Source organism: Bactrocera tryoni, chromosome 2, assembly GCF_016617805.1.
Source record: "Bactrocera tryoni isolate S06 chromosome 2, CSIRO_BtryS06_freeze2, whole genome shotgun sequence".
Lineage (NCBI taxonomy): Eukaryota > Metazoa > Arthropoda > Insecta > Diptera > Tephritidae > Bactrocera > Bactrocera tryoni.
Window position 1 is genome coordinate 33,874,072 of NC_052500.1, and position 12,454 is coordinate 33,886,525.

The 12,454-nt window shown below is 41.9% G+C and overlaps 1 protein-coding gene across 1 annotated transcript; it reads left to right on the forward strand.

Moving 5' to 3' along the window:
• Nucleotides 1-9,338: 9,338 nt before the first annotated feature.
• LOC120767757 lies at nucleotides 9,339-9,987 on the forward strand. The gene is made up of 2 exons (XM_040093986.1): nucleotides 9,339-9,342; nucleotides 9,425-9,987. The coding sequence occupies exons 1-2, from the start codon at nucleotides 9,339-9,341 to the stop codon at nucleotides 9,985-9,987; spliced, it is 567 nt and encodes a 188-aa protein (XP_039949920.1).
• The last annotated feature ends 2,467 nt before the right edge of the window (nucleotides 9,988-12,454 follow it).

Consider the following 12,454-nt stretch of genomic DNA (forward strand, 5'->3'; position numbering starts at 1 on the left):
CTTGGTATAAAGACTAGATACTGTGTATCGCTAACCCTTTGCAACCCTTTCCAAATATTTATATTAATTTAAATATAAAGGTTATGTAACCAATACTATTTTCAGCTACAACTTATTATTGGTATGTCTTCTGGCACTAAGCAGGTTTTTATAATTAAAAAGTAATAATTGGTTGATAAATGCCAAGTAATCGTTCCTGAAGGAAACTATTTTTATTATGTTCGAATTGAGAAAAGGACGGACAACATGAAACTTGCTTATAAGAAAGATTAAACTTAGTGAAAAACTAAATCATGTGAGTATTTATAGAATTCTTGTTCAAGAGACGTTTTTAAAAACGTCAGTTATCTTTTGAACTTTGAATTGGTTTGCAGATTAATTCATTGATGTTATCGGTTTTGGAAAATGTTATTGTCATGAAAAAACTACCTTCAAACCACAGAATTATTCCTTGGAAGGAAGTATTAGATAGCAAATCTGGGGTTAGTACTAAATATTAAAAGCTAACGAGATGTGGTATAATTAGAACTATAACATATGGCAAAACGAATTTAACGGGAACAACAGCTAAAACATAAAATATTTGTTTCATAAATAGTCTGGTTTCGCTTAAAACTTGTTGAGCAAAGATGTAAGTAACATAAATTCTGCTGAGCCCTAAAATTCGTAAATCATTCAAGCAGAACAGTGTAACATACAATGAGTGTTTATTGAAAATCAATTAGTATTTTCTCGATTAATTCGCAACATTTCATTGACTTTTTTTGTTAACAAACAACAACAACATTAACAATTTTTACGAAAAAAAAAATGCTGAGAATTGGACATTGTCATTTTTATTTTTAACTTTTTAGAAATGACAAAATTGGTCAATGTGACCCTCCGTAAAAAATGGTCTTGTACGATGTTTACTATTGCGGCCGCTATTTTATCTAAAATAAAAATTTCAAAAATATTTTTAATCTGCAGGAAAGTCGTTATCGCGCTATGGAAGCGTTTTTGTTTTTGTTTTTTTATTTGAGAAAATGACGGCAGTTTGAACAAAAAGTATCAAATTTGGTCCTTTTGTTCGACAGTTTTTCGTAGAAAAAAATGGAAAGATTTCAAGAGAAAAAGCTTCCAAAACGCTATAGCGAATGGCGTCAAAAAGTCAAATCTTCAAAACTTTTGTTTTGAGAGTGGAGACCGTTTTGAAAAACACCATTCTGAGAAAAACGCGTTTAAAGATTGGATGCGCTATATTCCTCACTCTGTTCCCTTTCTACATGAAATGCTGTAGCGACCGTAATCATTTGGATTTCGATTTATAAATTTGAGAAAATGTTGATTACAGTGTATACTATTCGATAATGCAACAACAGAAAAATCGATTTCTGGATAATTTCTCACTAAGACGATACCTTAAACGAACATTGGTTGGAGTGGAAGCTGCCTGTATATTTGGAGGAAGATGTATGGCGTACAAAGCGGTGTAGAAATAAGTCGCAAATTTTTTCACTGAGTGATCGAAAAGTGTGCCTAAAAAACTTTTCCTGATCGGACTCAAATTGAGGCTGTAACTCGTCAGATAACTGCGAAAAAAAGTTGACGTGAAACTGTGTAGAAGAAGGAATTGTGGATTGTGTCCAGTCAAATGTATTGGGCGCGATGATCCAGTTCTTTTTTATTACTTGCTGGTGTGTGTGGTTATCTCGTTGAGTGTGGTGTTCTTATGTATGGTATCTTCGTACATGGTTTTTTTTTTTTTTTAAGTAGGGGGAAGCATCAAACGCCGAAGTGCGGTACTTTAATCCGCTAAACCTAACCGACTCCCAACTCCAGACTCTCCCACGGAACCACCTGATTAGGTATTACTTCGTGGGAGTGATGAGACAATTAAGTCTCCTCTATGGCACGGACTGACGGACGCCTATTCTGCTCTATATGTCTAAGTTTTGTCATGATTGACGCTGCCGCATCGCTGACAGCATTCCAGTTCTCAGTGGACTGGCACATAAGTGTCGTCAAATTTTCCACCGTAAAACTACCACCGAGTGTAGTTTTAAGTTTTTCCCTTACACTTAAAAAGCGAGGGCAATAAAAGAATACATGCTCAGAGTCTTCTAAGCACTCTGAACACGTCGGACAATTCGGACTAATGTCGTGCTGGAATCTGTACAGGTAGCTTCTAAAGCACCCATGCCCACTTAGTATTTGGGTTAGGTGGAAATCCAGGTCCCCATGTCGTCTGTATTCGTGCATGGTGTAATCCTGTTATTGTTCTCCGGTGTTGTGTTTTTCAATAGGGTGCGACATCTCTCATCTCTTGACTCATTTAAACACATATCATCTAAGCTGTCGTCACTTGCAGGTCACTAAAATATTCCCCTCTTAGGAAACGTCGCCCGCAGTACCAGGGTAAATAATATTCCAGTTTGTTTCATCCCAGCATGATTCGTCCACCTTTAATGGGACAACCAGGTCTTTTACGGCGGTGACATTACACACATTTAAATACTGTGTGTTCAGGGTCGTCTTCTATCGCGTCATTGTATGGTATATAGGCATGACGGCTTTTCGATATTTCATTAATTTCTTACTCTGTGAAGGTCATTTTGAAAAATCCGTGACCGGATAGCAGGTGTGTTGTCTAAAAATCGAATTCTCCAAGTTAAGGACTCGTCCATAAGTGTTGTACTCTTATAAGTCTGGCCATCCATCTGGTGCGATTCTCATTCTCCCATCTTCATTGTCATGTTGATATCTTTTTTTATAGAAGGGAGAAGCATCGCTAAATTTAATCTACTCCCATGGAACCACCGATTAATCATTAGTTCGCGGGGTGCTACGTTATATATTGTTCATATGCGCTCTTGTTTTTTCACATACTATCTTATAAATAATATTGCTTCACCTGACACTGTTCGGTAAAAAGATGTAGCTCTGAAGGCTTTCATGCGGTGTACCCTGTCTAGTATCTTCCGCCGGTTTTCTTTGTTAACAAAGATACAGTAAGTTAATCTTGTGTCCATAGTTAAGTCTAGGTTGTGTACTGATTTTTGTGCTCTTAGAATGGAGGATGGAGTCTTTTGTAGAAGTTCACGCAAGGGAGGAAAGTTCTCTTATCGCCATTCACTTGGGAGTCGCCAGAAACTATTCTTTTATATATGGATCAAGCAGCTCACGACTTCCGGTCTTTGACTGGGTAGCCTAAGATCAGCCGTTTGAAGGCGAGCTAAAGTGAGAAGGCGAAACATCGCCTCCATACGGTTGCGCGCTGGGCTTGGGACCCGCCACGTAAAAAACACCTTCAATGAAATATAACAACCAGTCTCGGATGAGAAACCCTCCTCTTGATAACGACGATGACAAACGAAATAAGGACTACGAATTGAGGGCATGCACCTGGAATGTCCGGCCCCTTAATTGGGAACGTGCCGCTGCACAGCTGGTCTTCGTGAAAATAAAGGCTGACATCACCGCTGTCCAAGAAATGCGATGGACGGGACAAGGACTGAGGCGAGTAAGTCCTTGTAGCATTTACTACAGTGGCCATATAAAGGAGCGCAAGTTCCAATCCGGTGGACGAACGTCTAGACACAATCCGCAACAAAGCAAGGTTTTTCAACTTTGCGCCCACGCCCCGACGGAAGAGAAGGACAATGTGATCAAAGATGCCTTCTATAAGTGCTTGGAGAGCACCTACGAGAGCTGCCCCCGCCACAATATCAAAATCGTGATTAGTGACTTTAACGCTAGGGTGGGCAAAGAAGGTATCTTTAGCGCTACAGTCGGTTAATTCAGCCTTGAGAAGCTGTTCGACGTCGAGAAGCTGCAATCACAATAGATAGCCGAACGATTTTCTAGTCGACTTGCACTCCTGCTCTCTGAGAGCACTCGTCAAAAAATCGTTATAAGGGAACTGTGGGACGGCATTTCAAATTGCTTACGTACAGCTGCAACCAAAACCATTGGTTTTCAGAAAATGCAAAAGAACAGCTGGTACGACGAGGAGTGCCGTGTCGCAGCGGAGAGAAAACAGACTGCTTACCTCGCAACGTTACGATTAACCACAACACGTGCGGGATGGGATAGATACCGAGAGTTGAAGAGGGAAGCTAGACGCATTTGCGGACAGACGCATTTGCAGACAGAAACAAGTAAGGAAGGGCTAAGTTCGGGTGTCACCGAACATTTTATACTCTCGCATGATAAAGTGATAATCGAGATTTCATTATCCGTCATTTACATATTTTTCAAATACCGTATTTGTATAAAGTTTTATTCCGCTATCATCATTAGTTCCTAATGTATATATTATACAGAGAAGGCATCAGATGGAATTCAAAATAGCGTTATATCGGAAGAAGGCGTGGTTGTGAACCGATTTCACCCATATTTCGTACATGTCATCAGGGTGTTAAGAAAATATTATATACCGAATTTCATTGAAATCGGTGGACTAGTTCCTGAGATATGGTTTTTGGTCCATAAGTGGGCGACGCCACGCCCATTTTCAATTTAAAAAAAAAAACCTGGGTGCAGCATCCTTCTGCCATTTCTTAGGTAAAATTTAGTGTTTCTGACGTTCCTTGTTAGTCGGTAAACGCACTTTTAGTGATTTTCAACATAACCTTTGTATGGGAGGTGGGCATGGTTATTATCCGATTTCTTCCATTTTTGAACTGTATATGGAAATGCCTGAAGAAAACGACTCTGTAGAGTTTGGTTGACATAGCTATAATAGTTTCCGAGATACGTACAAAAAACTTAATAGGGGGCGGGGCCACGCCCACTTTTCCAAACAAATTACGTCCGAATATGCCCCTCCCTAATGCGATCCCTTGTGCCAAATTTCACTTTAATATCTTTATTTATGGCTTAGTTATGACACTTTATAGGTTTTCGGTTTTCGCCATTTTGTAGGCGTGGCAGTAGGCCGATTTTGCCCATCTTCGAACATAACCTTCTTATGGAGCCAAGAAATACGGGTACCAAGTTTCATCATGATCTCACAATTTTTACTCAAGTTACAGCTTGCACGGACGGACGTACAGACGGACGGACAGACGGACGAGCGGACAGACAGACATCCGGATTTCAACTCTACATACTCGTCACCCTGATCACTTTGGTATATATAACCCTATATCTGACTCTTTTAGTTTAAGGACTTACAAACAACCGTTATGTGAACAAAACTATTATACTCTCCTTAGCAACTTTGTTGCGAGAGTATAAAAAAAGAGGGTGAATTGCGTGAGTATGAAGAGCTGGACAAGCTTGCCGAGCTATTCAAACATGGCGGCGAAGAACTGATAAGGAGCATGCATCAGCTTCTTTGTAAAATATGGTCGGATGACAGCATGCCCAACGATTCTAGTTTAAGTGTGCTCTTCCCAATCCTCAACAAGGGATACCCCACAATCTGCGCCAACTACCGTGGGATAAGCCTCCTAAACATCGCATATAAGGTTCTATAGAGCGTATTGTGTGAAAGATTAAAGCCCACATTCAACAAACTGATTGGACCTTATCAGTGTGGTTTTAGACCTGGCAAATCAACAACTGACCAGATATTCATCAAGCGCCAAATCTTGGTTTTCGCGCCTGTAAAGAAGAAGAATGTCCGTAGTCATTATCGTACTTACTTCGAGAGGTATTTGTTTAATTACGTGAGTCAAGCCCTGCTTGCGCCCGTGACCTGATTCAACTTTCTTCGCTCTACTTCTGTGTCTCGGGTTGTGTTTACTGCGACGATGTCGCTCATCTGGTCAATAAAGTACGATGCGTCCTGCATTTCAGTTGGAATGATATTTGAAGCTGCGAAATAGTAAAAAGTATATTAATTAATAGAATTTTATATAATTTTTGAAAACAAAAGCTTATGTCAAGTTATCAAACAAACCTAATTATATTTGTAAGTAGTTAGTATAAGCCGTTAGCTTTTACATTCTACCCTCTGCTTAGAGTACCTCTTTGCGTTTCTTAAAATGAGATTTGACTGCGTACTGCTACAACAACAACTTACTTATCTTATTTGACTAAAGGCGATAAACCCATTTCTTGTAAGTTTTATGCGGTGATGGTAGAAATTTATTTTTCCAACCGCATGTAACCGCATGATAACTGATAAATGTGTCTATTTAACGTGCAACACGACGGTTTGGGCTGGGCCAGTGGAGGAAGAAGAGCTTAGGCGTACCTGAAGAAAGTGTGCTTCGCTTATTATTTGGTATATGACAACTGATACGTTCGTGCGTTTGTTGGTCGTTCGTGCCGGATTTGCTGAGAGGGTTGTATTGCATAATAAAGCAGCGTCGTATCCACCTTTTGCATGTATTTAGCGTTATCTGCAACAACAGCAAGTATGCGAAAGAACGAAGAATTGCTAACTCAAACTAAAAGTACAACGATGGATGGCAGTTACAAACAAATATACATATGTAGGTGTGTATGTATGTGTGGGCATAATGTGAATATTTGTTGGTGATACAATAAAAGCAAATGTTTGTGGTTGGATGCACACCTTTACCTGATTAAAAAGAAAGCAATAAATGTGTGTACACCGCAATAAAGTTATTCGCACACATACAGTCACGCATAAGCATTACGCATACATAAGGACATATGGATGGGGCGTCTTGACAAGCGCACCACAAAAATGTGTTTACTTTCTTTGTTTTGGCATAAGCGATGAAGCGTTCAAAAGTGATGGCCATATCTAACTACAGTACATACACACACACTTGCTAGAAATCTTGAAATACACTAAATTCAATTGATTTGCCATAACTTCTTCATCCCACTCCTTTAAGGCCCTTCATGCTCCTTCCTTCTTTTGTGTGTCTGCTCTCCCCGGCTGCTAATCAATGGTTCGCAAAAGTTTTGTTTTCGAAATTTTCCCGTTTGCTCCATTTGCACATTTTTACGACTTTTACCCGCCAACATTTATTTATTGCTTTTCAAACTAACCGTAAAAATCTTAAATCGCCACTGCTGAGTTATGGCGCTGCAGCCAAGGCCATTTCACCTCAGTTACTCTCTTAATGGGATTATTCTTTTCTCACTTCACGCACGCATTCACTTCAGCGACATCATTATTAATTGTTTTAACCTTTTTCCTTTGCTGTTCTTGAACGCTGATTAAACGTTCTCTAACGGTGATAAAATTTAACGGTTTAGTACGTGTGAGAAAATTATTTGACAAATGGTTTTTCTTAATACTGTATCCACTCCTCGAGAGTGTGCGGCCACTTTATGGTCTCTCATCAAAATTATGTTTCTTATTTTCCCTAAAATGTACTATTTTTATGAAAATTGGTATTTTATTAAAGTAATCACGAATGCTCTGGATTTAAAATACCAGTAAAATCAATAATTGAAATTGATTTTCATTTGTAAGTAATTCTTAAGTGAATGAAATGAAACCATTCGGCCTGCTCTATAGAGCACAAAGTGTCATCTGCAGGAAAAAAATATATATAACCGAAAGAAAGTTAGTAAAGCTACTGATATTGATTTTGGGATGTAGAGCAGGTCGCCTCCACGCTGGTGCATCCTGGGTAATGCTAAATGGCCTGCGGCCTTCACGGCCTTACAACTCCTAGACGACTTTGGCATTGAACTGGTTTTTAGAGTAGGTTAAACTTATTTGGATCTGGTTGAACCCTGGGCTGGTGGTGGCGACATTCTGGCACCTGAGTATGATGGGGTGACACCCATCAGAAATGGCTGCTGGGCTAATGTCGCAACTGCCTCCGTCCCGTTAAAACCATGGCAGGCCTCAGAGTACGTTCCCCCCCCGTCGTCGTTAAGTTGGCGTGGTAGGTGTAAGTTGAGAGGACTCCTTCTTTACGCTGGTCGGCTCTGAACGTACTGCCTCATAAGGGCGTACGTCAACCCTCGCCTTGGCCTCTTCACAGAGATAACCTTGGGACCATAAAAGGCGACTACCGAAAGGCGAAATCGACACCCAGACTCGTCCCAGGCGGGGCTGCTGCTCCTGTGGCGACGAAACCGTCGCTTAGTAGCTGCAGCGAGAAGACAAGGACCCCGGTAGGAGTCTCCTCATCAGGCGGCAGAATGGGGGGTGCCGGCGCAAAACCGCCGGCAAAAGAGGTAGTGAAAGGTGGAGTCTTCGTGCACGGCGGAATCGCTAGCACCAGCAGAGGAACTTCTGCTAAAATTATGAAGGGATCCACAGGGGGCATTAGTAGGGGGGCTTTAGCTAGAAAGCTGAAGTCGGACCGTCGACTGGCAACAAAAATCGTAGAGCGCTACGGGGGCAAGCATGCTGGTCAGGTATCTTAGCAGCATGCCAACACGCTCGAATGGGCTAAGAAGGTCCTGAGTGAGAGCGAGACCGACAGGGCTCCACTCGAAACGAAGGGACCCGAACCAGCGGTTAAGGGGCTATACCAGTGTGACACTTTTAAAAAAAAAATTTTTTTTTTTGCTTTTTTCGATAGCTTATATATTCAAAAATATCCTGTGAAATCGGCGAGGTCGTATTTTAAATAGTTTTTGAATGGCAGCGTTCTAAATAGCGACCGCTCAGAGGTGCAAACATATATAAGTGAAACTTTAAACGCGTTTTTCTCGAAACGACATTTTTCAAATTTGCTGACATTATAACTCAACGAGAAATTAACCGATCGACTTCAAATTAAAACTGGATATAGTTGAATACATTTGATATACAATAGACTACGATCTTTTGATTGGCTGAAAATTGTCAATTTGGCATTAAAAACGACAATTTTTTACGTAAAAAACGATTTTTTTCAAAATGGCGCCATTTTCTTAATTTTTGATATTTTTCAAAGATCGTAGTCCATTGTATAGAAAATATATTTAAGTTTAATAAACATTTTGAATTTTTTGTTTCAGCTACTCAATCGACCGGAATCATGCCAGCAGTTGAGGCACTTTTTTTTTTGGCACTTCCGCAGACAGCACATTACTCCGTTATTTTTCAATATTTTTGTAAAATTTTTTTTTTTAATATAGCTAAAAATATACTTTATTACGTCCATACAACGTCGAAACATTCAATCTAGTACTTTCTTTTAAAAAAATTCACGAAAATCGCCTAATTTTTCATGCGTCACACTGGTATAGCCCCTTAAGCGGCAAAGGTCGCATGAGGGAGAAACCTCCCTGGGTAAAAAACCGCGAACGGGGGCTGCCCCAACTTTTAGTGAAATCGCTAAAGGCGCTAGTGCAAGAGTGCTTAGTGCGCTAGACCGCAGCAGGGGGGACGGCGCCATCTCTCACGAAGAGTGGAAGAGAGTAGCGGCAGCTATTTCGTCAGTTTTCCTCAGGGTGGTTAAGGGAAACCCGGGACCACCCCCAAAATGTGTAAGTGCCGGTTGGCATCATGGGCTACATAAGCTGACAAGGTGTGCCCATGAAAGATCAGCTATCTTATATAAGGAGGCAGTATCTCAGGTGGGGGAGGTTTGGAAGGGAGCCAGACTGGAGGCCGTGGACAAAGCGGACCTTCCTCTTCGCCCTAGGGCTCGCGTCTGGCTGCCGGCTGAACCTTCCACTGCTAATGGGATTGAGGAAATCCTCAAGTACTGCAACCCCTCTCTCCCCACGCATGACTGGAGGGTTATAAGGCGGGAGAGAACTGATGAACCCTATCGTCAAGCGTTGATAATGCTTAACGAGGAGTCCATCGGTCCTCTCAGTAAAACCAAGGGAGCCATTAGCTATGGTTTCGAAATGGTTGTGCTAAAGGTACTCCCAACGGATACCAGGGCTGATGGCACCCAAGCTGCAGATGCAGGGGAGAAGGCAGACGGCGTTAGCGATGGTCAAGCGACCATAGAAAACGACCCAAACCTCTCGGACGTGGCGAGTTCTGGAGGCGGTTCGTCGATTGGCGATTCCGTCTTCAGTCTCGAAAAACTGTTTGAGGAGGTGAGGGTCGATCACACCATGAGCGCTGAACTGGCGCTGCTAGAGGATAGTCTGAAGGATGAAATTCCTCCAGATTAATCTCCAACACTCAAAGGCGGTCTCCGCCAATTTACTGCTTCGTCTGGAGCAAGACGAGGCAGATGTCGTCCTGATCCAGGAACCGTGGCTGACTGGTAGCGGGATCTCTGGCTTGAGGACGAGGAGCCATAAGCTGCTGGCGACCAACGATGCAGGTAGAAACAGAGCCTGTATGTTGGTCAGAAATGAATTAACGGCACTTCTTTTACCTAATTTTAGCAATGCTGACATAGTAACAGCAAAACTGGAGTGCGGGACCGGAAATGTCTGGATTATCTCCGCGTATATGCCGCATGAGAAGGTACCATCTTCTATAAGAGTGTACAGCTGTTGGCGTATGCCGACGATATTGATATCATCGGCCTCAACACCCGCGCCATTAGTTCTGCTTTCTCTAGGCTGGACAAGGAAGCACAGAAAATGGGTCTGGTAGTGAACGAGGGCAAAACGAAATATCTCCTGTCATCAAACAAACAGTCGTCGCACTCGCGACTTGGCTCTCACGTCACTGTTGACAGTCATAACTTTGAAGTTGTAGATAATTTCGTCTATTTAGGAACCAGCATTAACACCACCAATAATGTCAGCCTGGAAATCCAACGCAGGATTGCTCTTGCCAACAGGTGCTACTTCGGACTGAGTAGGCAATTGAAAAGTAAAGTCCTCTCGACGAACAAAAGCAAAACTCTATAAGTCGCTCATAATTCCCGTCCTGCTATATGGTGCAGAGGCTTGGGCGATGACAGCAACCGATGAGTCGACGTTACGAGTTTTCGAGAGAAAAATTCTGCGAAAGATTTATGGTCCTTTGCGCATTGGCCACGGCGAATATCGCATCCGATGGAACGATGAGCTGTACGAGATATATGACGACATTGACATAGTTCAGCGAATTAAAAGACAGCGACTACGCTGGCTAGGTCATGTTGTCCGGATGGATGAAAACACTCCAGCTCTGAAAGTATTCGAAGCAGTACCCGCCGGGGGAAGCAGAGGAAGAGGAAGACCTCCAGTCCGTTGGAAGGACCAAGTGGAGAAGGACCTGGCTTCGCTTGGAATATCCAATTGGCGCCACGCAGCGAAAAGAAGAAACGACTGGCGCGCTGTTGTTAACTCGGCTATAATCGCGTAAGCGGTGTCTACGCCAATTAAGAAGAAGAAGAAGAAGATATGCCGCATGATGTGGAGCCACCTCCCGTATTGCTAAGGAAGACCTTGGCTGAAGCGTCCCGGAATGGTGCGGACGTTATCATCGGCTCGGACGCCAACTCGCGACACTCCATTTGGGGCAGCTCGGACACAAATAATAGAGGTGAGTCGCTTTTTGATTTTATTGTAAGCGAAAATCTTCGCATTTGTAATAGGGGAAATTCCCCAACTTTTGTGACCGCATCCAGGGAGGAGGTTCTCGACCTCACCCTAGTTTCTCATGTGATTGCCCCGCTGATCTCAAATTGGAGGGTCCTCGATGATCACTCCTTTTCTGATCACAGGTATATCGGTTTTAGCTTAGTCGGAGAGGGTCCGCCTAGGAAATCATTCAGAAATCCGAGGAACACGGACTGGGAAGGCTACCGAAGGAGGCTTCGGCAAACTCTTCCACGCGCACCGGGGGTGAACTTTTTGGGCACCTCCGATGTGGTGGACGGGTGGGTCGAAGTCTTCAGCTCAGCGTGCATTCCTGCACTAGAGAGAATAAGAGTGTGCGAAAAAGTTAAGAATATTGGAAAAATGGATAGCAAACTGTGTAAATTAAAAACTGTAATTAGATAATATAATTAGTTTACTTCTGCTTACTAAAAACATGAAAGCCAAACTGAAAAAAGTCCCGAACGAACGAAAAAGACCAAAAAAGAATTTAAGAAAGTATAGTTGTAAGGTTTGCGTGGCCACGAGTGTATTTCGTGATAGACTGGTGTATGATTTTTATTTTTAATTGGCGGAAATGAATACGACTTTTGTACAGATATATTAGTACCATTGTGTTCTGGAGAAATCAATGCTTTTTGCGAAATTCTATATTTAACTAAGTTATTATTTTTAGTAACTGATGAAGTTAGCTTTTATATGGACACTAATGTGTAAAAGGTTTTTAGCAGTTAATTATACAACTCATTCGGTCGGAACCTAAATTCTTTGCGAAAAACTCAGGCAGAAATCTTGAATCTATCAAAAGCGCCCTAAAACATGTGTACTCGTACTTACTGCTTTTCAACTAATGAGCTCCGCATATTCGCCAATTGAAATATATTTACATCTTACTAGTACATATGGCAAACTGATCAGAAGGGGCCTCTAGCTGCATAAATGCACCCTTTCTTAGAATTTCTTTACATCAGCCCTATAAGCAAAATGTATTTACATGTAAGTCACTTTCGTGCTTTCATGCATTCGCTGCAACTCATTGCCATTTTCCAATTAATGCAGCATTCGTAATCGCTCAACTGTGAGACAAAGAAAGCAAATG